The following is a 23398-nucleotide window of genomic DNA, read 5'->3' as shown; positions in this document are numbered from 1 at the left end:
GATTTAAAGAAAAAATTCCCGATTTATTCTGCATGGTATGTCGAGACGTACTGTTAACTGAATGACAGTTGTTCTTTACTTCCTTTGGAAGCACAGGGAGAAGGGACAATTTCTGTTCGTGGCAACAGGCAAGGCAGTTATGTGATACTCTGGCAGCATATAATGCTTGATATGCAGGCACTCAGAGGTTATACACGTGGCATCCATTAAATCAAGCTGAACTGACTAATCTTTGGAACCCACTGACTCCAAGTCACGATACCAACATCAGATTGATTGAACGATCGTAACTGTTTCGTGGACACTTACTGATTGAATTGGGACCATTGGAATCTTTCATTTTCAACCGTCCAATAAAATGTCCACCAATGCGATAGTTAGATTATCAAATAGGCATACCTTCTATATTAATGGTACATATAAACTTTGAAACTTAGTTTATTTGACTAACTTCAATGCCAAGTATGCAATTTTTAGGTAATTTGGGAGTGTCGGCCTTCCTATCATCAATCACACTGTGAAAGAGTATCAAGGTTTTACTCTCCTGACGCCTCCGTTTCTGGTCTAAATAGCCAAGTATTGTGACACAACAAGGTACGAGCAGGTTATTTCAAAACTTTAAGTTTTTCTATCCCCGAAGCTACATTTTTATTTTTTATAGGATGAAAATGTCCTTTTACTAGAGCTGCCCCTTGTGAGTTAAGTTCTCATCTCGAGAGGAGAAACATATTTTTTAAAATAGACATATGCCCCATAAAAAATTTAAATTCAACCCACCCATTGGTCGATCTGAACCATTCATTTTAATCGGACAACCGTAAACCCATAAAATGATTTTTTCTGTTTTTTGTTTGAAGTATTCCATAGCCTACAAATACATTGTTGTGCATTAATTCTGAACTATTTAATTCCGTGTGGTCCATTTGTGATGAATTTTGCCCTTAAACTTTGATGATGACATGAAATTAAAACCCCTTACATGTGGATGGGTTAGAACCCAGTGGGTCCCACATAAGATGTGGATGAGTTCAAAATATGGGGCCCTTCTGCACAAAGCCCATTTTGCCGTTTCCTTCTTCCTTAATTTTTTTCATAAGAGAGGAGGATAGTGTTTTTTCCCCCTTCTTTCTTCCTTGGTTTTCTTTATAGTTATTTTTTAGATTTTTTTTTATTTTGTATGTGAATGGTGGGAGTTTCTAAAAGAGAAGAGGGTTTGGAAGAATATTGTAATGGATGAATTTTTATATAATGGAACGATGTTGTAATGGAAGAATGTTATAATGCATAGATTTTGTAATGAGAGAATGTTGTAATGGATAAATATAATGAATATCGGAATAGATAAATATTGTAATGGATGATTGTTGTAATGGATGAATTTTTTGCAATGGAAGAATGTTGAGATGGAAGTTTGTTGTATAGTGGATTATTGATATTTACTATGGATCGCTTATATTCATTAATTATGAATCGCTGACATTTTCATTGTGGATTGCCGATATTTAATGTAGAATATCGATATTCACTATGGACCACCGACATTAAGAGTGGACCACCAATATTCACCATGTACTATTGATATTTTTACTGTGGATCGTTGATCCCATGAAAATGACCATAACTCCCTCATTTCAAGTCCGATTTTAGGTGATCTTATGCTCATTGCAAATATAATTTGATTAACTTTCAAATGAATTCAAAATTATTTTATTTGGACACTTTTCTTAAAATTGGGCCTAAAGTTTATCATTCACGATCACTGATATTCACTATGGGCCACCGATCTGACGAAAACTGTTATAACTCTCTCGTTACATGCATGTCTGATTTGGGTGATCTTGTACTCGTTGGAAAGATAATTTGATAAAATTTAAAATGGTTTTGAAATAATCTTATTTTGACATCATTTGATTGCCTAAAAGTGGGCCTAAATTTCATCTGTGATTCATAATAAATGATAAAATTTGGGCCCACTTTTAGACAATTAAATGGTGTCTGAATGAGATGATTTTAAAGTCATTTGAAAGTTTATCAAATTAACTTTTCAACGAGTATAAGATCACCAAAATCAGATATGTAACAAGGAATTATGACTATTTTCATGGGATTAGCAACCCATATAGTGAATATCTGCGGTCCACAGTAAATGATGAACTTTGGGCTCACTTTTGAGTAATCAAGTGTCCAAATGAGATAATTTTAAATTTATTTGAAAGTTCATCAAATTAGGTTTACAATGAGTACAAGATCAACCAAATTAAAAATGTAATAAGGGAGTTATAGCCGTTTTTGTGAGATTAACGACTCGTAATGAATATATGCAGTCCATAGTGAATGATGAACTTTAGGCCGTCAATATCTGTCGTCCATAGTAAATAATAAACTTTGGGCCCAATTTTAGTTAATTAAATGATGTAAAAAATGATATTATTCTAAATTCTTTTGAAAGTTCATCAAATTACCTTTCCCAACAAGCATAAGATCACCCAAATCGGACATATAACAAGGGAGTTATAGTTGTTTTTGTCAGATCGATGATCAAATGAGAATATCTACAATCCACAGTGAAGATATCAGCGGTCCATAGTGAATATCAATGGTTCGCAGTGAATATCATCGGTCCACTATTAATATCAGTGGTCCACAGTGAATTTCAATAGTCCACTGTTAATATTAGCGGTCCTCAATGAATATCAATGATCCTTAATATCACGGTCCACAGTGAATATCAGCAGTTCTCTATTAATATTGGCGATCCACTGTTAATATTAGCAGTGCACAGTGAATATATGCGGTCCACTGTTAATATCAGCAGTCCACAGTGAATATCAACATTTTACCTTTCATGCATTCCAACATTCATCGCATTCATCAATTACAATATTCTTCCATTATAAAATTAATCAATTACAACATTCTTCTATTATAAAATTTATCTATTACATCATTCATCAACACCCTCCTCTATCTTACAAACTCCCACCATTTATACAAATAAAAAACTTTAAAAAAAAAAAAAACTATAAAGAGAACCACCATGCATACCCAACAAAAAACTAAAAAATAATTATAAAAGAAACCGATGAAGAAGGAAGAGAGAAGAAAGAAGGAAACTAAAAAAATACAATCATCGCTTTCACACCCTCCTCCCCTCCCATGAAAAAAGGTAAGGAAGGAAGAAGGAAACGGCCAAATGGCCCTTGTGCATCAAGAGCCACATGTTTTAAACTCATCCATATCTTATGTGGCATCCAATGAGTTATTATGAAGTGAACCTATCCAATGAGCTGTTATGAAGTGAACCTATCCCATCCGCATATAAGAGGTTTTAATTTTATGTATCCAGCCCAAGTTTGAAGGCAAAACTCATCACAGATGTACCACATAAGAGAAAATAGTTCAGAATTAATGCACAACATTAGTTTAGTTGTGGGCCACAAAAAACTTCAAAGAGAAAACTGAAAAATAAAATTTTACTTTGAGTTCATGGTTATCCAATTAAAATGAACAAATTAGATCGGTCAAGGACTGGATCGAATCCTTGCTTTTTGTGGGGCTCATGTCCTTCTAAAAAGAAACTTTTCTCTTTTGAGACAAGAGCCCTCTGTATGAGGGCCAGTTGTGGTAGAGAGGCATTTTCAACTTCCAAAATTTAATAAAATAATTTCAGGGCTAGAAAAACTTAAGTTTGAAAAGGACGTGCTCCTACCATGACTACGTCACAATACAGAGCTATTTGAACCAAAAACCCGATTTTGGAAGTTAAGGACTTGTATATTAAAGTACAAGTATTTGGTGTTTTTAGACTCCATAAGGAATTGTGTACCCCCAAGCAGACTACACAAGTGTCATGTGCAGTGTTCAGAATTGCATGCCTCATGGGCCCTACTTATTTTATGTGACCAATATATGGTTCTGCCAAAGGGTTACAACTTTGGTCATCTCTACCATAAACACTAATTGGAAATGGGTCCAATCATAATTTAGGGTGTGAATCGTGAGTTACATAATCTGACCATTGTAAGATTGGTAATTTCCAAGGTACACATGGTACACTCATGTAATGATCAAGGCTTGCTAGCTAATGGGCCATTACTAAAAATAAGGTTGTCAATATAGAGGCTGGGCTGGGCTCATGCTGCCTAATTCCTACCCAAAATCTTCTAAGCTAGCTCATGCTCCACCCTGTACTAGAAAAAATAAAAACTCATTTTACCATCCCAGCTCATATAATAATTTATGTATGGGCTTCCCAGCTCATTATTTATGTATTACCCTTCATATATGTCGAGGTGATCTTATGAACAGGTTGGATGGTTAGATACACATTCTTGTGGGCCCTAATAATGTTTTAATTTTGAATTGTGAATGACATTAAACTCCTTGTTTCTTGTGGTGTGGTCCAATTATGCTTTTAATTTGCCTTATTTTTGGGCTCATGCCCCAAAATGAGAGGGTAAACTGGCTGAAAGGTGTGTATCACACATATACATCACTTTGGGACCCATAGATTATAACAGTACCTAGTCCCTCTTTAATTTCATGCATTTGAAGTTATTTTCAAGGTATAATTACCTGGTTTCCTGTCAAACAAACACCCCTCAAAAGGTGTTATTAACTATTTAACCATTTACATATGTAATTGAAAAAATGAACACCCTCTAAAATTAAAATGAAAATCTCAAGTTATTTTGGTATAATTTTAATGAATAAAACTACATAAGCCAATTATGTATCTTATATCTTATATCACCAACATACATTTGTGTGTGTGTGTATGTGTGTGTGTGTGTGTGTGACTTGAAAAGGCGATAAATTCATTGTGAGATACTCAAGAAAGGGCTTCTAGCAAATTGTATGCCTCTCTTTCATATATTCATTTTAATTAAATGGTTGCCAGGAGTTCACTTATGTATGGGTTTGGGCTATAGATAGCTCAAGCTTTGCCCAAAATTATTCAAGTTTTTTTTTTTTCTAAGTCTACTGGCCAGTTCATCCCATTAACAGTCATGACTAAAAATTGAGTACCACAAAATGATACATGAGGAAGGCTCCATTAATCCCGTGTTTAAATGATTAATGATTAGGATTACGATAGTCATGTTCCATTCAAGATTTGTACAAGGGGTGTCATACCCTAAATTTTAGTGCCTAAGTTGGCCAGACTCGGCTCCAAATCCTAGGTCGTGATTGAATTTTAAACATTCATAACAACAATTAATAATAATAAAATTATTACAATATTAAATAAACATTCATCCAATAAAATATTTAACTATAACAATCTAAACCCACTTCTACATTTATACTATATATAATTTTCAAATATAAATAGAAAGATAATTACTACTAAGCTGATAGCTAGATCTTCTTTTCGCTTCGCCACTCTGATTAAACTCTAAGCCCTGAAACACTATTATTACGGGTGTGAGCATAACAACTCGTGGGTTCATATCTAAACCAAATATGGAATTTTTAGATTTATATCAAAGATGATATGGATGCAATGCTGGAATTGTAAAGATATTATGAATGCTACACTTTTCATGAATTTCATAAATAATAAAATTAAATAACCATCATCTCTTACAACACCGTACTCAAGTGGATGACCACATTACATCAATGATTATATACCAGCTCGTGGTGTGGGATTCATTTATATATTAGCTGGTCAAACTACTACTTCAGTTGTACGTCTGATGTATGTCTATGCACACAATTGTACTCATATGTCATACTCAAAGAAAACTTTGAATGATCTAATGAGTTTTAGGGTCTTTCAACCAAGGGACACAATTACCCTACTTACTAGTTTTATATACGGTCTTTTACCTAAGAGACAAAATTGCCTTACCTACTACTACCTTTAAGGTCTTTCACCCAAGTGACACAATTGCCCTACTTGCTTATACCATTCTTTCTTTTTTCTTTTCTTTTCTCTCTTTCCACAATCGCATAATTAATAGAAATGCATGTATGTCATGAATTATTCCAAATTCAGCAACAAAATGATTTAATAAATTAAATTTCTATACCATAATGCAGGTTTTATATAAAATTGTATAATTTTGATGCTGTTAAAATTCAGTCCCTAAAATTTGCTGAAACATCAGGCTATTTTCTATAACAATGCTAAAATTTTAAATAGGAACCCCTAGACAATGCTTAAATACCATTCTTGTCGAAAAATATCATTTTTTGAATTTATTTAATTATTTATAGATATAAACTGATTATTTTATTCTAATATTTATTTTCATTTAATAATTTATAGAAAATGTTTATCTTGACTTTATATTTAGATATATATTTTTTTAAAATTTACATTTTTAATTTAAACTAGAGTTTGCATTAGTATAAAATTAAAAATTTTAATTTAATATCATATTTAAAATTCCAACTTAAATACTTGATTAACCATATAAATCAAAATTTATACTAATCATTAAATGCCAACTTATTGTAATTTTAATTAACTTTCAATTTCTGAATATATTAAGAATTATTTCAAATGTAAATCTAATTCATTTATTTTTATTTAATTTATGTTAGAATTAAGTTTAGATTTCAATTTAGCGTTAAGCTAATTTTCATCAGTCCTGATTTCATAAACAAGTCACAATATAAACCTAATAATTTAATTATAATCACCTTAATTAAATCAAGATCTTAGTGAATTAATTAAATCATCTAAAATTTTGAGTTTAATTATAATTGGTTTATCTTCATATTTAATGAAATTAACTTAAATCGATTATTCTATTATTTTTTCACATTAAATTTAAATTCTAAAATTGAAAACATGATTAAAGTCACTATTTTTAATTATATACATTAAATCGGATTAAATTTTTTTAAAATTTCAAATTTGATAGGTTTGAATTAATTTACCGGTTTTGATTTAATAAATAAGAAAATATGAAGAATTTAACTAAGCTTAAATTTAAATAAAACATTTAATTCCAAATAATTTAAATCAAATATCAATCTTACTCGACAAATGATTTAAATTTAATCTAAAAAATATTAACATCATTAGTTTAAGGGATTAAATCAAGTTATAACAAATATTAATTTCGATATGTCATAATTTGAATCAATTTTAAACTTAAAGTAAAAATTTTCATAAATCAAATCTAAAACAACTAAGAATTCAAAATTTTCAAAGTTGAGATGGATGACCCACCTATTGTGTTTGGATGTGATTGATTCGAATATAGTTTGATTCAACTTGAACTACCCGATCACAACCCCACATGGCCCGAAGTTGAACCCGACCAAAACTTGACTTGGACTTATCCCCAACGTGCATAGCATGCGCATTAGATCTCTCTCTCTCTCTCTCTCTCTCTCTCTCTCTCTCTATCTATCTATCTATCTAGAACCTCTATGCTTAACTACAACAATATGAGTTGCTTTATAACACACCTACAACGAGTGCAATTCACGCTCTCATCAGTTTAGACTAATATAGCCTTCTATTTATAAAGGAGAACTTTGAAGAGAATAGAAGAATGCTGATTTTTTGTTGTATTGCTTCTTCATAATTGAAAATGAATACATATACATATTTATAGACTTTTAGGTACATTCAACAGATAAAAGCTACTTAATAGGTGCATCAAAAACTAAGAGACATTTGCCTTTTCAATTAAGAGACATGCACCTTTTCACAAATTTCTAAGCACGAATACATCCATGTTCAAAACTTTTTGCATTTTTCGCATGCATGTATTTGAATAAATGCATGTATTCCATAAAGTATATGTATTGGAATACACAAAGTAATCAAGAAGGCTATGGGCCTAATACAATAAACTGGAACTATGTCATGACCGCTCCACAATTACATCTGAGTGACTGACTCTTACATCAATTATGGGCGCCCTCCACCTGTAGATGGGGTGTCAAACCCTGTGTGACTGGACTGTGTCATCCGGGTTCTTAGTAATCGGTCGAGCCAGTGTTAGGCCCACATTGATTGGAGCATTGTCGTCTGGGTGACAAATCTCAATACGGATCAAGGGACATAGGTAAGGAACTGCTTTGGCCACCCCGAGCCTCATGATCTAGTAAGACCACGATAAAATAAGGGTACCCTAGCTTTCCAATATGTTGGATGAATGAACCTTAATAACTACTTGGCTAACATGCATATGCACTGCATTGCATTAGATAGGATATTGCAATTAAGCAGGGTGTCGCTTGTGAGGAAGTGTTATCATATGTGAAATAGGCATTGAAGTTGTTTGTGAGGGAATATTGTTTGGAAAGAGCATGCATCATGGCATACCTTCATATGTGCATTTAACAAGAGTATCTATGAATTGTTTGATTTCTTGATTATCATTACATGCATTGATTGGCTTGATTAACATGCGTAACTTTAAACTAATGAAACCATTGAGTTGATCACTCACTCTCACATGGGATGGTGTTTTAAAACACCAACCAGATGGTATTACTGATGCAGGTATCACCAAGACCGATAATTAACCGAGACATAATGGACCTTGTTAATAGTGCTCTGTACTTCTAGTTGTCGGATGAGCAAGCTCAGGCGGAGTGTCCTGCTTCTATTCTTTTCATACATTTTGAGAATTGGTATTTTGGAGTCCCCAGCTGGGGGATTCAATTACTTGTGTTTTTGAATGTTTATTGTGACTTGTGTAGCTCCCATTCGGGCGAACACCACTTTTGAAACTGTATGTTTTGAACACTAGTCATATATTTCTAGGTTTAATTATTTCTACTTAACTTTTAATGCTGCTGATTTAAAGCTACTCTTATTATTAACCATATGTGAATATTGTGCGGGGAATGTCAATGCTGACGGTTTTTAGCCGTCGGCATTGCCCTATTTTTTGATAGTGGGTTAATGGAAGGCTGGGGTTCAATTGGAGGTAGAGGCCAAGAGGTGAATAGGACTTTCTCGCCTAGTTTCTTTTACCAAATTTTATATTATCGACAACGTTTGCTGCCGAATAACTAAAAACACATTCGACGGCAAACGTCGTTAAATATTTCACATCATCAAATATTTCGGTGGTTTTCACGTATTGTGCAATTGGAAGAGGAGCTAACAAGATGAAAGGTCTCGATTACTGATTAGACTCCTTTTCCCTACAATCAGTTGGCTTCCAACATCCTAACCAACCCAACGCTTGATGGTCTTCGAATCTGCAAATGGCTGGGCGTCCACAGGTTGGGGTGGAAAGTGAGTGTTCCTTAATTACGGGTGGTCTTTTGTCCGAATCAGAGGGCCATGCCAGGAACTACGTGAAGCTCTCTAGTAGAGCTTTATGCAAATGTGTGTCATACAGAGAGAACAATGAGGCAGCAGATTGCTAGCCTTCTAGAAAGGAGAGCTTTGGAGCTCCTGATAGGATTTTTCGACTCTATCAGCCATCTACGTGGGAAGTAAAGACGGAAAATCATCTTAAATAGGTCCAAAATTGTAAATCTTCGGATCTCTTAAGTTGTAGATGTTTGCTTGCTATATATGCCAGGGCATTTTGTTTTTAGCACTTGTTGGATCTTGTGTAGCAGGTTTTAGTGGGGTTATCTTCCTTGGTATATGGGCGTTGTTTAATGGCTTTCTCTATGGGTCAGGTTCCGAAATCAATGCATTTCAGGTGGTAGGTGGTATGATCCCACCATTAGAAGAAAAGAGAGAGAGAGAGAGAGAGAGAGAGAGAGAGAGATTCACGGAGAAGCTAATCGAAAGCTTAAGATTATTTGCCAAAGTGCTTCACGAGGGTTAAATAGTATAAGAGTGAGGCCCACATGGTGGATGTTCCATGTTGATTATTAAACTTTGGTCGGATATTTCGCTTTGCATATATCGTTAGGTGAGGTAGGGTATTTTTGTGGAGTCCAATTTAACCAAAGTTACAGGTGGGTGGCGTGCTCCCACCTTTCTAAAAAAATATCCATTTTCCTAGCCATTGATGGAACAGGTGAAGGATGATTTGATCAAATTGATTCATGAGAGAACACTGCAATAAAAATGGGCCACATGATGGATGCTTCGTATTCATGATCAGTCAGTTCATTTACAAAGAATCTCAACCATCCGTTTTCTTAACCATTGGTCTAATGGTTATGTTGATGTAATCAATTTCATTCACGAGAGAGATGTGCAATCCAAGCAGGACCGCAAAGTTGACTATCCAAATTGATTATTCAATTGATTAATCCATTTGCTATAATTAAGGTGGACCGTTTATTTTGTTGGACATGATCAAATGTTAGAACCTTACACCAAAATGTGATTATTATGAGATGATCAGTGGTTTATACACATTTTTATGGCATCAACCAAACAGTATATAAAAAACTATGTACAATTTTACAAACTAAAAAAGAGCATAATAAATACATACAATTAAAATTCAAAGTCAAAATATCACAAACTATCTTAATAAGACATCCAAACGCATTAATTCTAATACTAAGTACCATGCATGTTGTGAAAATCATCGCATTGAAACTCAACCTTCTCTCATTATACTAAAAGTCCAATCAAAAAGTAAAAGAGGAAAAAAAAAACCCATTATACAAAGAAGACAAAATTAAAAATAAAATAAAAATCCAAGAGAAACAAGACGTGCTTTTGTTTACAAATCCTTCAAATGGTCATTAAATTCCTCTAATTTTTAGGCACCTCAATGGCATTGTACTATAATAGCATTAGATTCTTTGGTTGTTCCTGCAAATGCAAAAACCCATTCAAATTCCCATTACTACCAACATCCAAACAGGCTCCAAAATCATTTACAAAATCTTTCTTCCCTCCTCCAATTCCCTTCCCTTCTTCCACTCCTCCGTCCTCCAATTCATCATTAAAAACTTCCCAGTTCTCCGTAATGACTGTCCTCAATGACTTCTTGGAATCCTTCTGTTCTCCTTCCCACTGCCTCCTGCTGGGCCGTGCATTCTCCGATTCTATAGAACCCAATTTTTGATTTCCCTGAACACTGCGTATAATGCATTCGATATCGTAAATGTCTTCTTCTGGAATCTGCTCGATGGGCGGGAATTCTGTCGCATTCAATACCCCCATGTTCCTACAAACAGCAAAATAGGCTGAGAGCTGGGAATTCTGCGTCGCCACCCTCTTTAGAATCTTCAGCGCCATGGGTGCTTGAGGGTTCCTTACTGAAAATATCCCAGAGAGAACATACACGACCTCATTGCAAATTCCACTATAGACTTCAAAGATTTCAATTACAACACAATCCATCGCTTCGACAACAAGGCCCACTTCCATGCCATCCCCATATGGCTTGATCTGCAACAAAAGATCTAGCAACGTTTGGAGTTGGTGCAATCTTGATAGAGACCTCTCCATAGATTTTCCTCCCCTTGGCATCTCTTCTTCTTCTTGTTCGCACTTGCAGCTCAAGAAGCTGGAATGCTGATCAAGGAATGCATAGTAGGCCCGAACAAAGGCGCTGAAGCCCCACGCCCTGGCGGAGTTGGAATAGCGGTCATGGAAATTGGAGAGATCGAATGGGAGCCGTCCAATCTTCTTGATGGTGGGGATTTTTGTGCAGAAGACGCCATGGATGAGCATTAGGCCTTTGAGGGTGACAACCCAGCTATGAGTTTTTTCGATGCGCTTCGTGAGGGACCAAAAGAAGGGTCTGAGGAAAGTGGGGGAGGTCTTGATCCAGTTGAAGACACGGTTAGCATTCTTGTAATCCATGGTGGATTCGTCATGGCTGGTGGCTTTGATGATGGCAGCCTCGAGGCTGGGGTTTCGAAGGCCTTTCTTTCCTGAGATCTTGATGAGGTAGAGACTTCTTTGGTCTTTCATCACCCCAGCTGCCTTTCGTAAGAGCTTTGTGGGCATTATGTGTATTTGTTTTCGTTATTTCTGCTCTTGAACTTCTTCTCCTATTCCTTTTCTTCCACTTATCGTCGCCTTCTTATTTTTGCTCTTTTTCTTGTTTCTCTTATTATCTTCTTTGTATCTTTGATCTTCTTCTTCTTCTTCTTCTTCTTCTTCTATTTTGCTTTCTGAATCCTCTTCTTCTTCTTCTTCTTCCCTCACTTTCTTCTTCTTCTACTTCTTCCAATGGAAAGCAATCAGAATGAGAATGAGTCAATGGTGTTTGTCTGACTTTCTTCTTCGTGTTTGAATTTTCTTGGAGAGAGACAGAGAGGGAGGAAGGGAGAGATGGTGTGTCTAATTTCTTGTGTCTGTATTTTTCTTGTGTCTGTATTTTCTGTGAGAAAGAGAGAGAGAGAGAGAGAGGGTATGCCTGATTTCTTGTGTTTGTATTTTGTGTGTGAGAGAGAGAGAGAGACTATGACATTTGGGTGCGTTTGGAGGGAGTTTTGGTGGAAATGTGAGAAGGACGATGGGCAGAGGCCGGCCGCCTTCTTTCTCCTCTTCCTTCGCTTTTTTTTTTTTTTTTTGTTTCTCTGTTCTGAAATTTCGCTTCTCTGTCGCATCGTTCCACCAAGACTCGGTCAAAGTCGTTATTCCATTAGTTTGTTAACCCAAGAGTCGACACGTGTCACCTTCTGATTAAAGAATGGAAAAATGGTGGGCCATCTTTTATGTCCTACCTTCTCTACTGATCCGGACCGTCTATTTCAAGGTCCATGGTGCAACAGTACTTGTAAAAGCATGATGATCTTGTTCTCTACATGGGCCAATTTAACACGTACACATGTAAGATCCAGGACGTTGGTCAGGTGGACCCATATGCATTGACTTTGGACGCCGATTGGGTGCTATCCGGACGCGGAATTTCCTGCGCAGGAATTTCCTGAGCTGGGATGCAAAGTGAGCTCCACCTTGGTGTTTCCTAGAAATCCAACCCGTCCATCCATTTCTAGAGCTCATTTTAGGGCATGCGACCAAAAAGGAGAAGGATCCAAAAACGCAAGTGGGCCATACTAGATGAAACAGTGGGGAAAGAAATGTCTATCGTTGAAACCATCCTAATCTCCACTTTGATGTTTATATGTCATTCTAAGCCTTTATAAGGTCATTTTCATTGGGATGAAGCGACAATAGCAAAAACTTATAGCAGTACAAAACTTTTGTGGCAGTATAAACGTTTCAACGATGACCACAAAATCCCAAGATTTTTCTCTCACGTGGCCCATTTGATTTTTAGATCCACCTTATTTTTGGTAGAATGGCTTAAAAATGATCTTGAAAAACGAATGGATAGGGTGGATTTCTCTAAAACATCACCTGCAATGGGAACCTAAGTGGGCCATGTTTAATCCACCTTTTCCATTCGTTGTGTGAGATCAAGTTAGGACATGAGAACCTAAGTGGGCCATTTTTTCTGAAATCCATATTGTTCATCCGTTTTGTGACCTCATTTTAAGACATGAGGACAGATATAAACCGGATCCAATAGTTGAGTGGGCTGAAAAACGTGAGGAATGGACTTCCACAATTGAAATATTCGTCGGGCCACGGAAGTTGTAAATCAAGCTCTTTTTTATTTATTTTTGGTTCATTCCAATAGGAATGACCTTATAAATTATATGGATGGCATGTAAAAATCATCATCAATCCCACGCAGGTTTCAACAGTAGAAATTTCCCTACCTACCTTTAGTGCAGCCTACTTAAGTCTTAGATCCTGTTAATTTTTGGTCTCATGTTCTAAAATAATCTCAAAAAATGGATGGACGGATGGATTTCTCACAAACATCATGGTGAGCCCCACCTAGGTTTTCAGTGAAGAACTTCCAATGGAAGGCTTTCATATCATTTTAGGATTAGTACCAAAGCTCAAGTGTACCACACAATGGAGATTAAATAACTAAGTTGAAAACTTCGTGGGGCCAATGAAGTTTTTGATGAGAACGATATTTGTGTTTTCCCTTCACGGTAGGTGTCATTATCACCTCTGTTTCCACTTGAACCTTGGATCTACATTTTATTTTATTTTATTTTATTTACTTATACCTAAAATGAGACACGTCCCCGTGGGGGACGAGGACTGCGTCCTACCCACTGTCCGGGCAGGGCTCCGTGGGATCCACCGTGATGTAAGTACTTTATCCAGGCCGTTCATTGTTTTTCTTATATCATTTTAAGGCATGATCCAAAAAGTGGGGCAGGTTCAGGGCTTAAGTGGACTATAAAATGGGGATTGAACATGCACCATTAAAAACTTCTTAAGAGCCCGAGAAGTTTCTGATCAAGCTGATATTTGTGTTGTCACTTCATCCACATCTACGTGACCTTATGAATAAGTTGGATGGTTAAAAAAAAAAACATCACAGTGGCCCTTAGAAAGGTTTCAACAGTGGATGTCTTTATCACTGTAGCTTCCTTTGGTGTGTTCCACTGGTGTTGTGGACCAGCTTTATTTTTAGGATAACAGCTTAAAATGGCCTGGATCTCACGTACATGCACGCGACATAACAAGTAGACGTGAAGGAATAATAAAGTACTGCATGGAAAACGCCTGACATAGCGCTAGCTACCTACCATGTTCCTTTCTCTCACGTGGGAAAACGACTTAAAATGCAAGAAATTCACCAACCCCTTTTTAGGCATTGATCCCCAAATCAGGCTGATACAACACTTAGGTGGGCCACCCTAAAAAATTATACCTAAAACCTGCAAATTCACGTTGTATGACCTACCTGAGATTTCATATACTGTGAATTTGGTTTAATATTTCATCCGATAAGGCACATCTGATGAATGGATTGGATGGAATATAAATACCACGGTAGGCCCTACACGGGACAAATGGTAAACGTTCCATCCAAAATTTCCGATGGAGTGACCTACCTTAGTTTCGAGTGTTATGGAAAATGTTTTGATTAAAAAATAATTTTTAAAAATTATATCTTGTTATGGGTAAAAATGGACTGGCTCAATAGAAGAGTTCAAAGTCGGACATCTCTGTGGGTAGAGGTGTACACGAGTCAAACCTAGTCGAGCTTGGCACAACTCCACTCGGCTCGGCCACTTGCTGACTCCAGCTCAAACTCGGCTCGGCTCAGTCCTCGAGCCTAACTGGCCAACTTGGATCGGTTCAGTCAGTTGCTCGGGCCAGTTAGAGCCAACATCAAGCCGAGTTCGCCTATGTAGCATTAATTTTCACAAACATATGAGCTGCACCTTCAAAATCTCACTACATGTAAAACACAAGCAGTGGTTTTACAGGTATTTCATCAAACACCTTGTAAGGAACATAAAAATCAAGAAAAAAAATGGTATTTGTTTCATATACTTATCTTCCTTGCCACCAGCCACACTTCGTCGAGTCATTTCATCAAACACTTGGTGAGCAACAGCAATATCAAAGAAACAGAGTCACCAAACTGGTCCAATCTGAGTTTGATTTGAGTTGGGTTCGATCCGAGTCGAGTCGAGCTCGGGCAAGCTCGAACTCGGTTCGAAATTTTTTCGAGCTAAAAAAATCAGCTTGACTCAACTCGAACTCAGTTTCGAACCGAGTCAAATTGAGCCTTTTCGAGTCGAGTCGAGCGAGCTAACTGAGCTAACTCTACTCATGTATAGCCCTATCTGTGGGACACGAGGTCGGCTAGCATCAGTCATGACCAATGAGCTCCTCAATGGCCAAGGAAGATCTTCTCCGCCGAAGAAAGGCCAGTCATCTACTATGTATGAAGGTAGGTCGACAGGTCGGTCATCTACCCAATGATAAGGGGAGGCTCAAAGCTCATCCGAGCATCCAGGTCGGTCAAGACCACCTCAAATTCTTGAGCTCGACCCCCACAACATATTTCATCCGAATTCTATTAAGGAAATGAGCTCAGCTTCATTGCCCTAACACAAAGTATAAGGGCAGGTCGGTAGGTCAAAAATCTACATGACACAAAGAGAAGGGTTAGGGCTTGCCAGAGAGTTCAGGTCAGCATATCTAATGGTGAAAGGTACACAAAATCTCTCACCCAAAACCCCTCGATTCTACCAGACCTAAATTCTTAGCTTGACATTAGCATCGGAGGGTCCCCTACTCTAGACAGGGTCTCTTTTATCTTCTTCCTTTACAAGTACTCGAAGGTTTAAAAAGGGTGGACAAGATTTTTGCATCAATAGTTTGGCGTCGTCTGTGGGAACTACATAAAATTCATTCCTGATTTACTAGAAAATTACAATGGCGAAAGGATTGTTGCAACCATCTCAACTCTTCCTGAATCATCAGGCGAGTGGGGTGCCCAGTCCTACCAGCAACGGGCCGACTCTACTCTCGCAGCGCCGACTCCTCGATCCCACACCCGAGGCGGTTGATTAGTCTCCTTGGAGAACCGAGTCGAAGCCCTAAATAAAAATATGGATCGACTCATGCAACTCCTAGAGAGACAAAATTCACCCTTGGTCGTGATGCAGAGGAGGGTGCTACCACTGCATCACCTCAAGCACCGATCAACTCACAAAGAAACAAGACCAACAACTCCTAAGTTGCCCACCCAGGCTCTTTCCCATACTTTGGGAGTAGCCACGCTCGCAAACTTCGACTTGTGCCCCACACCAGGGAGGAAGAGTTGTAGAAAAGCTCCCAAAGCAATGGCCGAGAACGAGGACCCTTGGGAGGTAGATCTCAGGAAAATTCAAGGGCAGATCAACGACATCGGACAAGCCTACCGTGCCTGAGTGCCGACCTCAGTAGAGGTTATGTTAGGGGAAACCAAATCATCATTCACCGATGACATTACGACATCTCCACTTCCACCTAGGTTCATGACGTTGCAGATGACCCCTTATTTTGGAACTGTCGATCCGACTGAGAACCTTGAGTCCTTCAAAGCCTGGATGGAGTTTCATGGCGCCTCGGGTCCCGTAATATGATTTGTATCGATTAGTTTGACATAATTAACCACTTTATAAGGTGGCAAGACAAGATAAAGTTTCTCATAACGGCATTAAAGATTTACTACATCTTAGATCCTAATCTTCAGCTACTGCCTGAGGCAACCGATGAGTACTTACTTGAGTAAATTAATGCACGTAACAAACGAGCTGAAGATAAACTATTATGTCGTAGACACATTTTGAACGTATTTTTTAACCGGCTGTATAACTGTACACATAAACTACATCTGTAAAAGAAATTTGGACCGCTTAGAGTTTAAATACAAGGCCGAAGAATAGGGTACCAACAAGTTCTTAATAGCTACGTACTTCAATTTTAACATGGTAGAAAATAAACTGTTGTTACCATAATTTCAAGAATTACAGTTAATTGTAAAAAAAATTAAGACCCTTAAAATTGATCTCCTTAAATCATTCCAAGTCAGGGCTATTATCGTAAAATTTCCCCCGATGTGGAAATACTTCAACAACAAGTTGTTGCATAAGACCAAGGATTAAACTCTAGAACAAATCTTGAAACATTTGAGAATTGAGAAAGAATTTCGCAACCGCGATAAGAAATCTGAAAATGAAAATTCATCATCCAAGGTACAAGCAGTACAAAAGACCCAAAACAAGAATCCTAAGAAGGACAATTTCTTGAAATCCAATAAAGAGAAATTCAAAAAAACATATAAGAATAACAGAAAGTTCAAAGGTCATTGCCATGTATGTAGAAAAACTGGGTATTGTGCTCAATTTTGTCGATTTTACAAATCAAAGAAAGAAGCAAGATGAAATAGTTGTAATGATCACCGAGGTTGACATGATCCAAGGAAAAATCTCCGGTTGGTGGTACGATACAGCTGCCACGGTCCATATCCGCTACGACAAGTTAGCCATCAAAACCTATGAAGATGTGACCAATGGTCAACAAATCCAAATGAGTAATGAAGTCCAGTCGAAGGTCGTGAGCAAATGAACCGTTAATTTGGTATTTACCTCTAGTAAGAAGGTGATCTTGACTAATGTATTGCACGTCCCAAACATAAGGCGAAACTTAGTTTCTGGATATTTTCTGGGAAAACCTGAAATACGGGTAGTGTACAAATCGAGCAAGCTAATTTTATTAAAGAATGAGAATTTTGTCCGAAAGAGATATCCTTGTAACAGATTGATTAAGTTTTCATTAAATGAAAGTAACACTTTTGTGTGTATGATTAAATCTGTAATATTATAGCATGGTAGATTGGCACATAAAGGATATAGTACCTTAAAATTCATGGCTAAGAATGGTCCAATCTCATATACTGATAATGAGAACAGTAAGTGTGAAATGTGCATATGGTCTAAAATGATAAAAAAAAACCGTTTACAAGTATCGACAGATCATCTCAAGTATTGAATCTTGTGCACATTGATATCTGTGAGTTGAACAGTATTCTTACTCATGAATGTAAAAGGTACTTTATGACATTTATTGATGATTGCTCTAGATACGTATATGTATACCTTCTAAGGAGCAAAGATGAAGGCTAAGTATGTTCAAAGTATATAAAGAGGAAATAGAAAATCAAGTAAAGAAGAAAACAAAAATTCTCCATAGTGACAGAGAGGAAGAATACTTATCGAGTAAATTCTCCAACTTTTATGAAGAACACGATTTAGTACACTAGGGCACTACAACGTACACACCACAACAAAATAGTGTAGCAGAAAGAAAAAACATGACCTTAGTAGAGATAGTCAACTCAATGCTAATACAAGAAAAGTTGCCACTAAGTTTATGGGATAAAGCATTGTTTGTAGTATACCACATCCTAAATAGAATTCTTTATAAGAAAAGTAAAACTTCACCATATGAGATATGGAAGGGTAGGAAACATAACATAGGATATCTTAAAGTATAGGGGGTGTCTCACATATTGTAGGACACTTGATCGTAAAAGAACCAAATTAGGACTCAGAGCTATCAAGTGCGTCTTTGTAGGATATACACAAAATAACAAAGTCTACAGACTCCTAGACTTAGAATCTAACACTATTATAGAATTTAGAAATGTTAAATTATTTAATAACTCACTATCCTTGGAGTCAAAAGATAAAGAAATCTCAAACTCTCATAAGGGAACCTATGAGTAAAACTCCACAAGAGGTCGAAGCTCCAAGTAAAACTCATAGGAGCTAGTTGGGTAAGACTAGAAAAGAGTCTTGACTCTGAACATATACTCTTAGTGTATCTTTTTTCATCTCATACAATGTGATAAAGAGAATGTTATCAGGAAAATATATATAGTAAAATGGTTATAAAAGATTACCATAAAACCTTTAGTGAGGCTGTCGTCTAAAGACTTGGCTTTTTGGAAGGAAGTCATTGACGATGAGATGGAATCAATAGTTTCAAATCAAACGTAAGAACTAGTGGAGTTAGCTACGTGTTCTAAACCCATAGGGTGTAATTGGGTATTTAGGGAAGATATATCGCATTGATGGGAATATCCAAACCTTTAAAACTAGATTAGTAGCCAAGAGGTTTAGACAAAAAAGAATGGATAGCTTATTTTAACACATATTCTCAAGTAATTAGAATAACGTCCATTAGGATTTTATTGCGCTAGCATCCATACATCATCTTCACATCCACCAAATGGATGTAATGACAGTTTTTCTTAATAGTGACCTTAATGATGAGGTATACATGGAACAACCTAAAGGGTTCGTTCTACCAGGAAACGAGAAGAAAGTTTGTAAACTGGTTAAATATTTGTATGGACTAGAATAAGCACCCAAACAGTGATATGAGAAGTCTGATTCAAAAATACTATCTCATAGTTTTATGCATAATGTTGTTGACAAATGTATATATTTTAAAGTTAGTGGTGACTGTATAACTATTATTTGTTTGTATATTAATAACATGTTAATAATAAGTAATAAAATGGAAGGTGTAATTGGAACAAAGAAGTTTTTGTCATCTATATTCAAAATGAAGAATCTTAAACAAGTAGATATCATCCTATGTATTAAAGTTAAGAAACATAGTGGGGGTTATGCGTTATGCCAATCTCATTACATTGAGAAGATACTAAATAAGTTTAACCATCTAAAAATAAAAGATGCAAAAACCCCATTTGATCCAAGTATCAAGCTAAATAATAATAATGGAAGAGTAGTTACATAACTTAAATATGTAAGTTTTATAGGCAGTCTAACATATGTTATTCAATGCACTAAACTAGACATTGCATATGTTGTGAGTAAACTTAATAAATTTACTAGCAACCCTAGTATGAAACACTAGATGCAATCAATAGAGTTCTTTATTACTTAAAGCAATCAAAGACTTAAGGTTATTTTACTCAAAGTTTCCTGCCGTATTAGAAGAATATACCAATGCGAGTTGGATATCAAGTGTAGGGGACAACAAGTCCACTACATGGCAGGTCTTCACCATAGTAGGTACAGTTGTGTCTTGCTAATCCAAGAAATAAACTTGCATAACTCACTCGATTATAGAGTTTGAGTTCATAGCCCTGCTGCGACAAGCAAAGAAACTAAGTGGCCAAGGGATCTATTATTAGAAATCACTTTCTATGTTAAGCCTTTACCGCTTGTTTTACTACATTGTGATAGTGAAGCTGCATTAGGTAGAACCTACAACAGTACTTATCCACATTAGCTAGAGCTTACAGTGGTACTTATAATGGAAAGTCTAGATAAATAAGTTTACAACATGACTATGCGAGACAATTGATTCAAGATGAAATCATTGCAATTTTCTATTTAAAATCAAATAATAACTTAGTTGATTATTTTACTAAACCTCTAACGAAAGAAGTAGTAAGGACAACATAAGAGTGATGAGGTTCAAACTCTTCAATCAAAGTTCCACCAATGATGGAAACCCAATCCAAAATTTAAAAAATCTCTAAATTCGAGTTCAATTGGTAAAAATAAGTTACTAATATGTGAAAAGTTTCAGCACTAGGTTATATTAAACCTCATCCAAAATAAATAGTGTTAGGTGTTATAGATAGAAGGTTGAGTCTTAGATTTCTTAATGAAATCCAGTCTAAAAGGACTACTGTCTTACTAGTAACGGAGACGCTAGAAGGATTTCACCTATATGAACATAGATGTGGTTTCATCTCTCATGAGCATTAGAGTTTCTCTTGTGATCGTTCATAAAACAGGATAAGTACATGACCATTAATTATGTTGAACAAGATTTACGGGAACTCAAATAACACAAAGTTTATGTGTGGTACCTCTGGCTATGTTACCTAGGGATAACTGGTTTAAAGCTGTGGCTATCAGGAATTCCGATAGAACTTTGAGATACTTATACTAAAGAAATATTCAAATTGAAATATATTTTTCTTTATGCATATAAGTTGTATCTAGTCAGGTAGGTGATTTTTCTTTGAAATAATTCTCAATCAAGTGGAGGATTGTTATGGAAAATGTTTTGATTAAAAATATTTTTAAAAAATTATATATAATTATATAAAATGTATGTGAAAAAACTCTATTCTTTATGTTTGGGAATAGTCCCATTTCGAAAGGAGAGAAGAATTTTTTTTCTTAATAAGTAGGGTGTTGAGTACCTTACTATTTGCTTGGTGAATCAGAGAAGTACTAAAACTTGTGTTTTTCAATATGATCTGAATAATGAATAATTAAAAAGAAAAACCTTAAGTTAATTGGATGTGGAATAAACTCATCTCACCCTAACTTTAGAATCAATGTTTATAAAGAAGATTGTTGGTTGACTAAGTTGTCTTAAAGTTTAGAATCGATGTTGCAACTCAATATGTCTGTTGCTACAACAGTGGCAAATTTTTTTTAGGGAGAGGGCTAGAGGGGGAGGAACACGAAACTCCATTGGGGGATTAGCACCCTGTGAACACTCTCCATATATTATTCGGGTCTAACAAGGGTTTGATCATTAAAAGGCATGAGGAAGGAATTAAATCGGTAGGATCAGTTGATGAAATATGGCAAGACTAGTAAGAAGCTAGGCACTTGGTCCAAGCTAAATTGTCCAAAAATAATCATGTGATGTCCAAGAGAAAGAAAATCAATGGGTCAGAATGGGAGTGCGAACACTAACTCTTGACAATCTTAAGAGGGGTCTCAAAACACAACGCTGGATTTGGCCACTAGGAACCAGTGGCAGTTAAGGAATTGGTTGATTTTGAATATAGCGGAAGATAGGCAATAACCTCTAATTTAGAAGGAATTCGCAATGGCGATAGAAGACATCAGTCGTTTATTTTGGTAAATTTGTTTGCCTTAATAGTTTTGTATGATAAGTACTTGCTAATGGTGTTATATAATACAATATGCGCAATCTATCTAGAACTTAGCAGACTAGTTCACTAGGGGACTGACAATGGATATTGTTAGCAGAACATAAAGAGAAATATGACTTAAACTAATTTCACAGACACTAAATGAGGAAAGCCCAACGTAATTAATAGGTTCAATGGACAAATTACCTCATAGGAAATGGCTAAAGTAACGTTGTGCATTTTTTAGGTCTTATTCTTAAATGTATGAATGATATTAGGTACTTATAACAATTAAAAGGAGAATGAGTATTAGCCCTTAATGAGTTTTTTCAAGTATGTTATTTTTATAGAGACATTCATAATGATCCACCTATATGAGTATTGGAATTTAAATGGTTTCTGTTGTTAAAAGATGTCTTAAATATGGAAAAGTTCGACTAGCCCTGAGAAAGTTCGGTTCGAAGTCCAGCAACAATTTATTCGGAATTCCCGAGATCTTCAACTAGTCGAAGGTTACGCAGATGGTGCGCGTTTTGTGCGCGGACTGCGTAAATTTGAGACGGTTTCTAGGGATGTGCGTAAGTGGGAGTTCTCCATCTATAAATAGGACTCCCTAAGGCCATTCGAAGGAATCCTAAGGCTTTTTAAAGGTATTCCAAGGGTTTCTAAAAGGGTTCTAGGGTTTTCAAAGAGTGTAGCAAGGGTGAGATTCAAGGTTGTTCGAATCTGGTAAGTCCTCTCTCTTCGCAATTTATGCTTTCATAGTGGATTTCTGTCGCTTTGTGCCGTGGTTAATTTTTTTCCCGAAAGGGTTTTCTACGTTAAATATTTGTATTCTCTTGTGTTTGCTTAGTGCTCTTAGATTGCTATCCTAGATCCATCTCTGTGTGATTCCATAGAATAAATCCCAAGTAGTATCAGATCAATCGTTGGGGCACAGATTTGAATCTGTTGGATTAGCATCAATGGGAAGCATTAGGTATGATATTGAGAAGTAGTCAGAAAAAAATAACTTTGAGTTATAAAAGATCAAAATGATCAGTTCCTTAACCAAGCAAGGTGAAGATGGTACTCTTGAGGAGTGAAAGCCGACTATGAAACATGATGATTGGAATACTCTTAATAAGAAGGCCTTATCCTCGATCCGTTTATGTCTCACGGATGAGGTTCTCTATAATGTTTTGAGGGAGAAAACTACGGCTAGTTTATGGGCGAAGTTAGAGGATATCTATGTGAAACAATTATCTGAAAATCGCCTACAGTTGAAGATACAATGGTATAACTTCAAT

At 36.2% G+C, this 23398-nt stretch overlaps 1 protein-coding gene across 1 annotated transcript; it reads right to left on the bottom strand.

The window, feature by feature from the left end:
* Nucleotides 1–9879: 9879 nt before the first annotated feature.
* On the bottom strand, nucleotides 9880–12214 carry LOC131227918 (putative clathrin assembly protein At1g25240). Its single transcript, XM_058223748.1, has 2 exons — nucleotides 12062–12214; nucleotides 9880–12012 (listed from the first exon to the last, which is right to left on the bottom strand). Exon 2 carries the CDS (start codon nucleotides 11858–11860, stop codon nucleotides 10685–10687), a length of 1176 nt encoding a protein of 391 aa, XP_058079731.1. The 5' UTR covers nucleotides 11861–12012; nucleotides 12062–12214; the 3' UTR covers nucleotides 9880–10684.
* Nucleotides 12215–23398: the final 11184 nt, after the last annotated feature.

This window comes from Magnolia sinica, chromosome 15 (genome assembly GCF_029962835.1).
Source record: "Magnolia sinica isolate HGM2019 chromosome 15, MsV1, whole genome shotgun sequence".
In the NCBI taxonomy this organism is placed as follows: Eukaryota; Viridiplantae; Streptophyta; class Magnoliopsida; order Magnoliales; family Magnoliaceae; genus Magnolia; species Magnolia sinica.
Note: the sequence above shows the minus strand (reverse complement) of the source record. Positions and strands in the feature narration are given on the sequence as shown.

Excerpts from the sequence above, each read along its gene's own strand:
- LOC131227918 (XM_058223748.1), bottom strand. The coding sequence starts at position 11,860 with ATGCCCACAAAGCTCTTACGAAAGGCAGCTGGGGTGATGAAAGACCAA.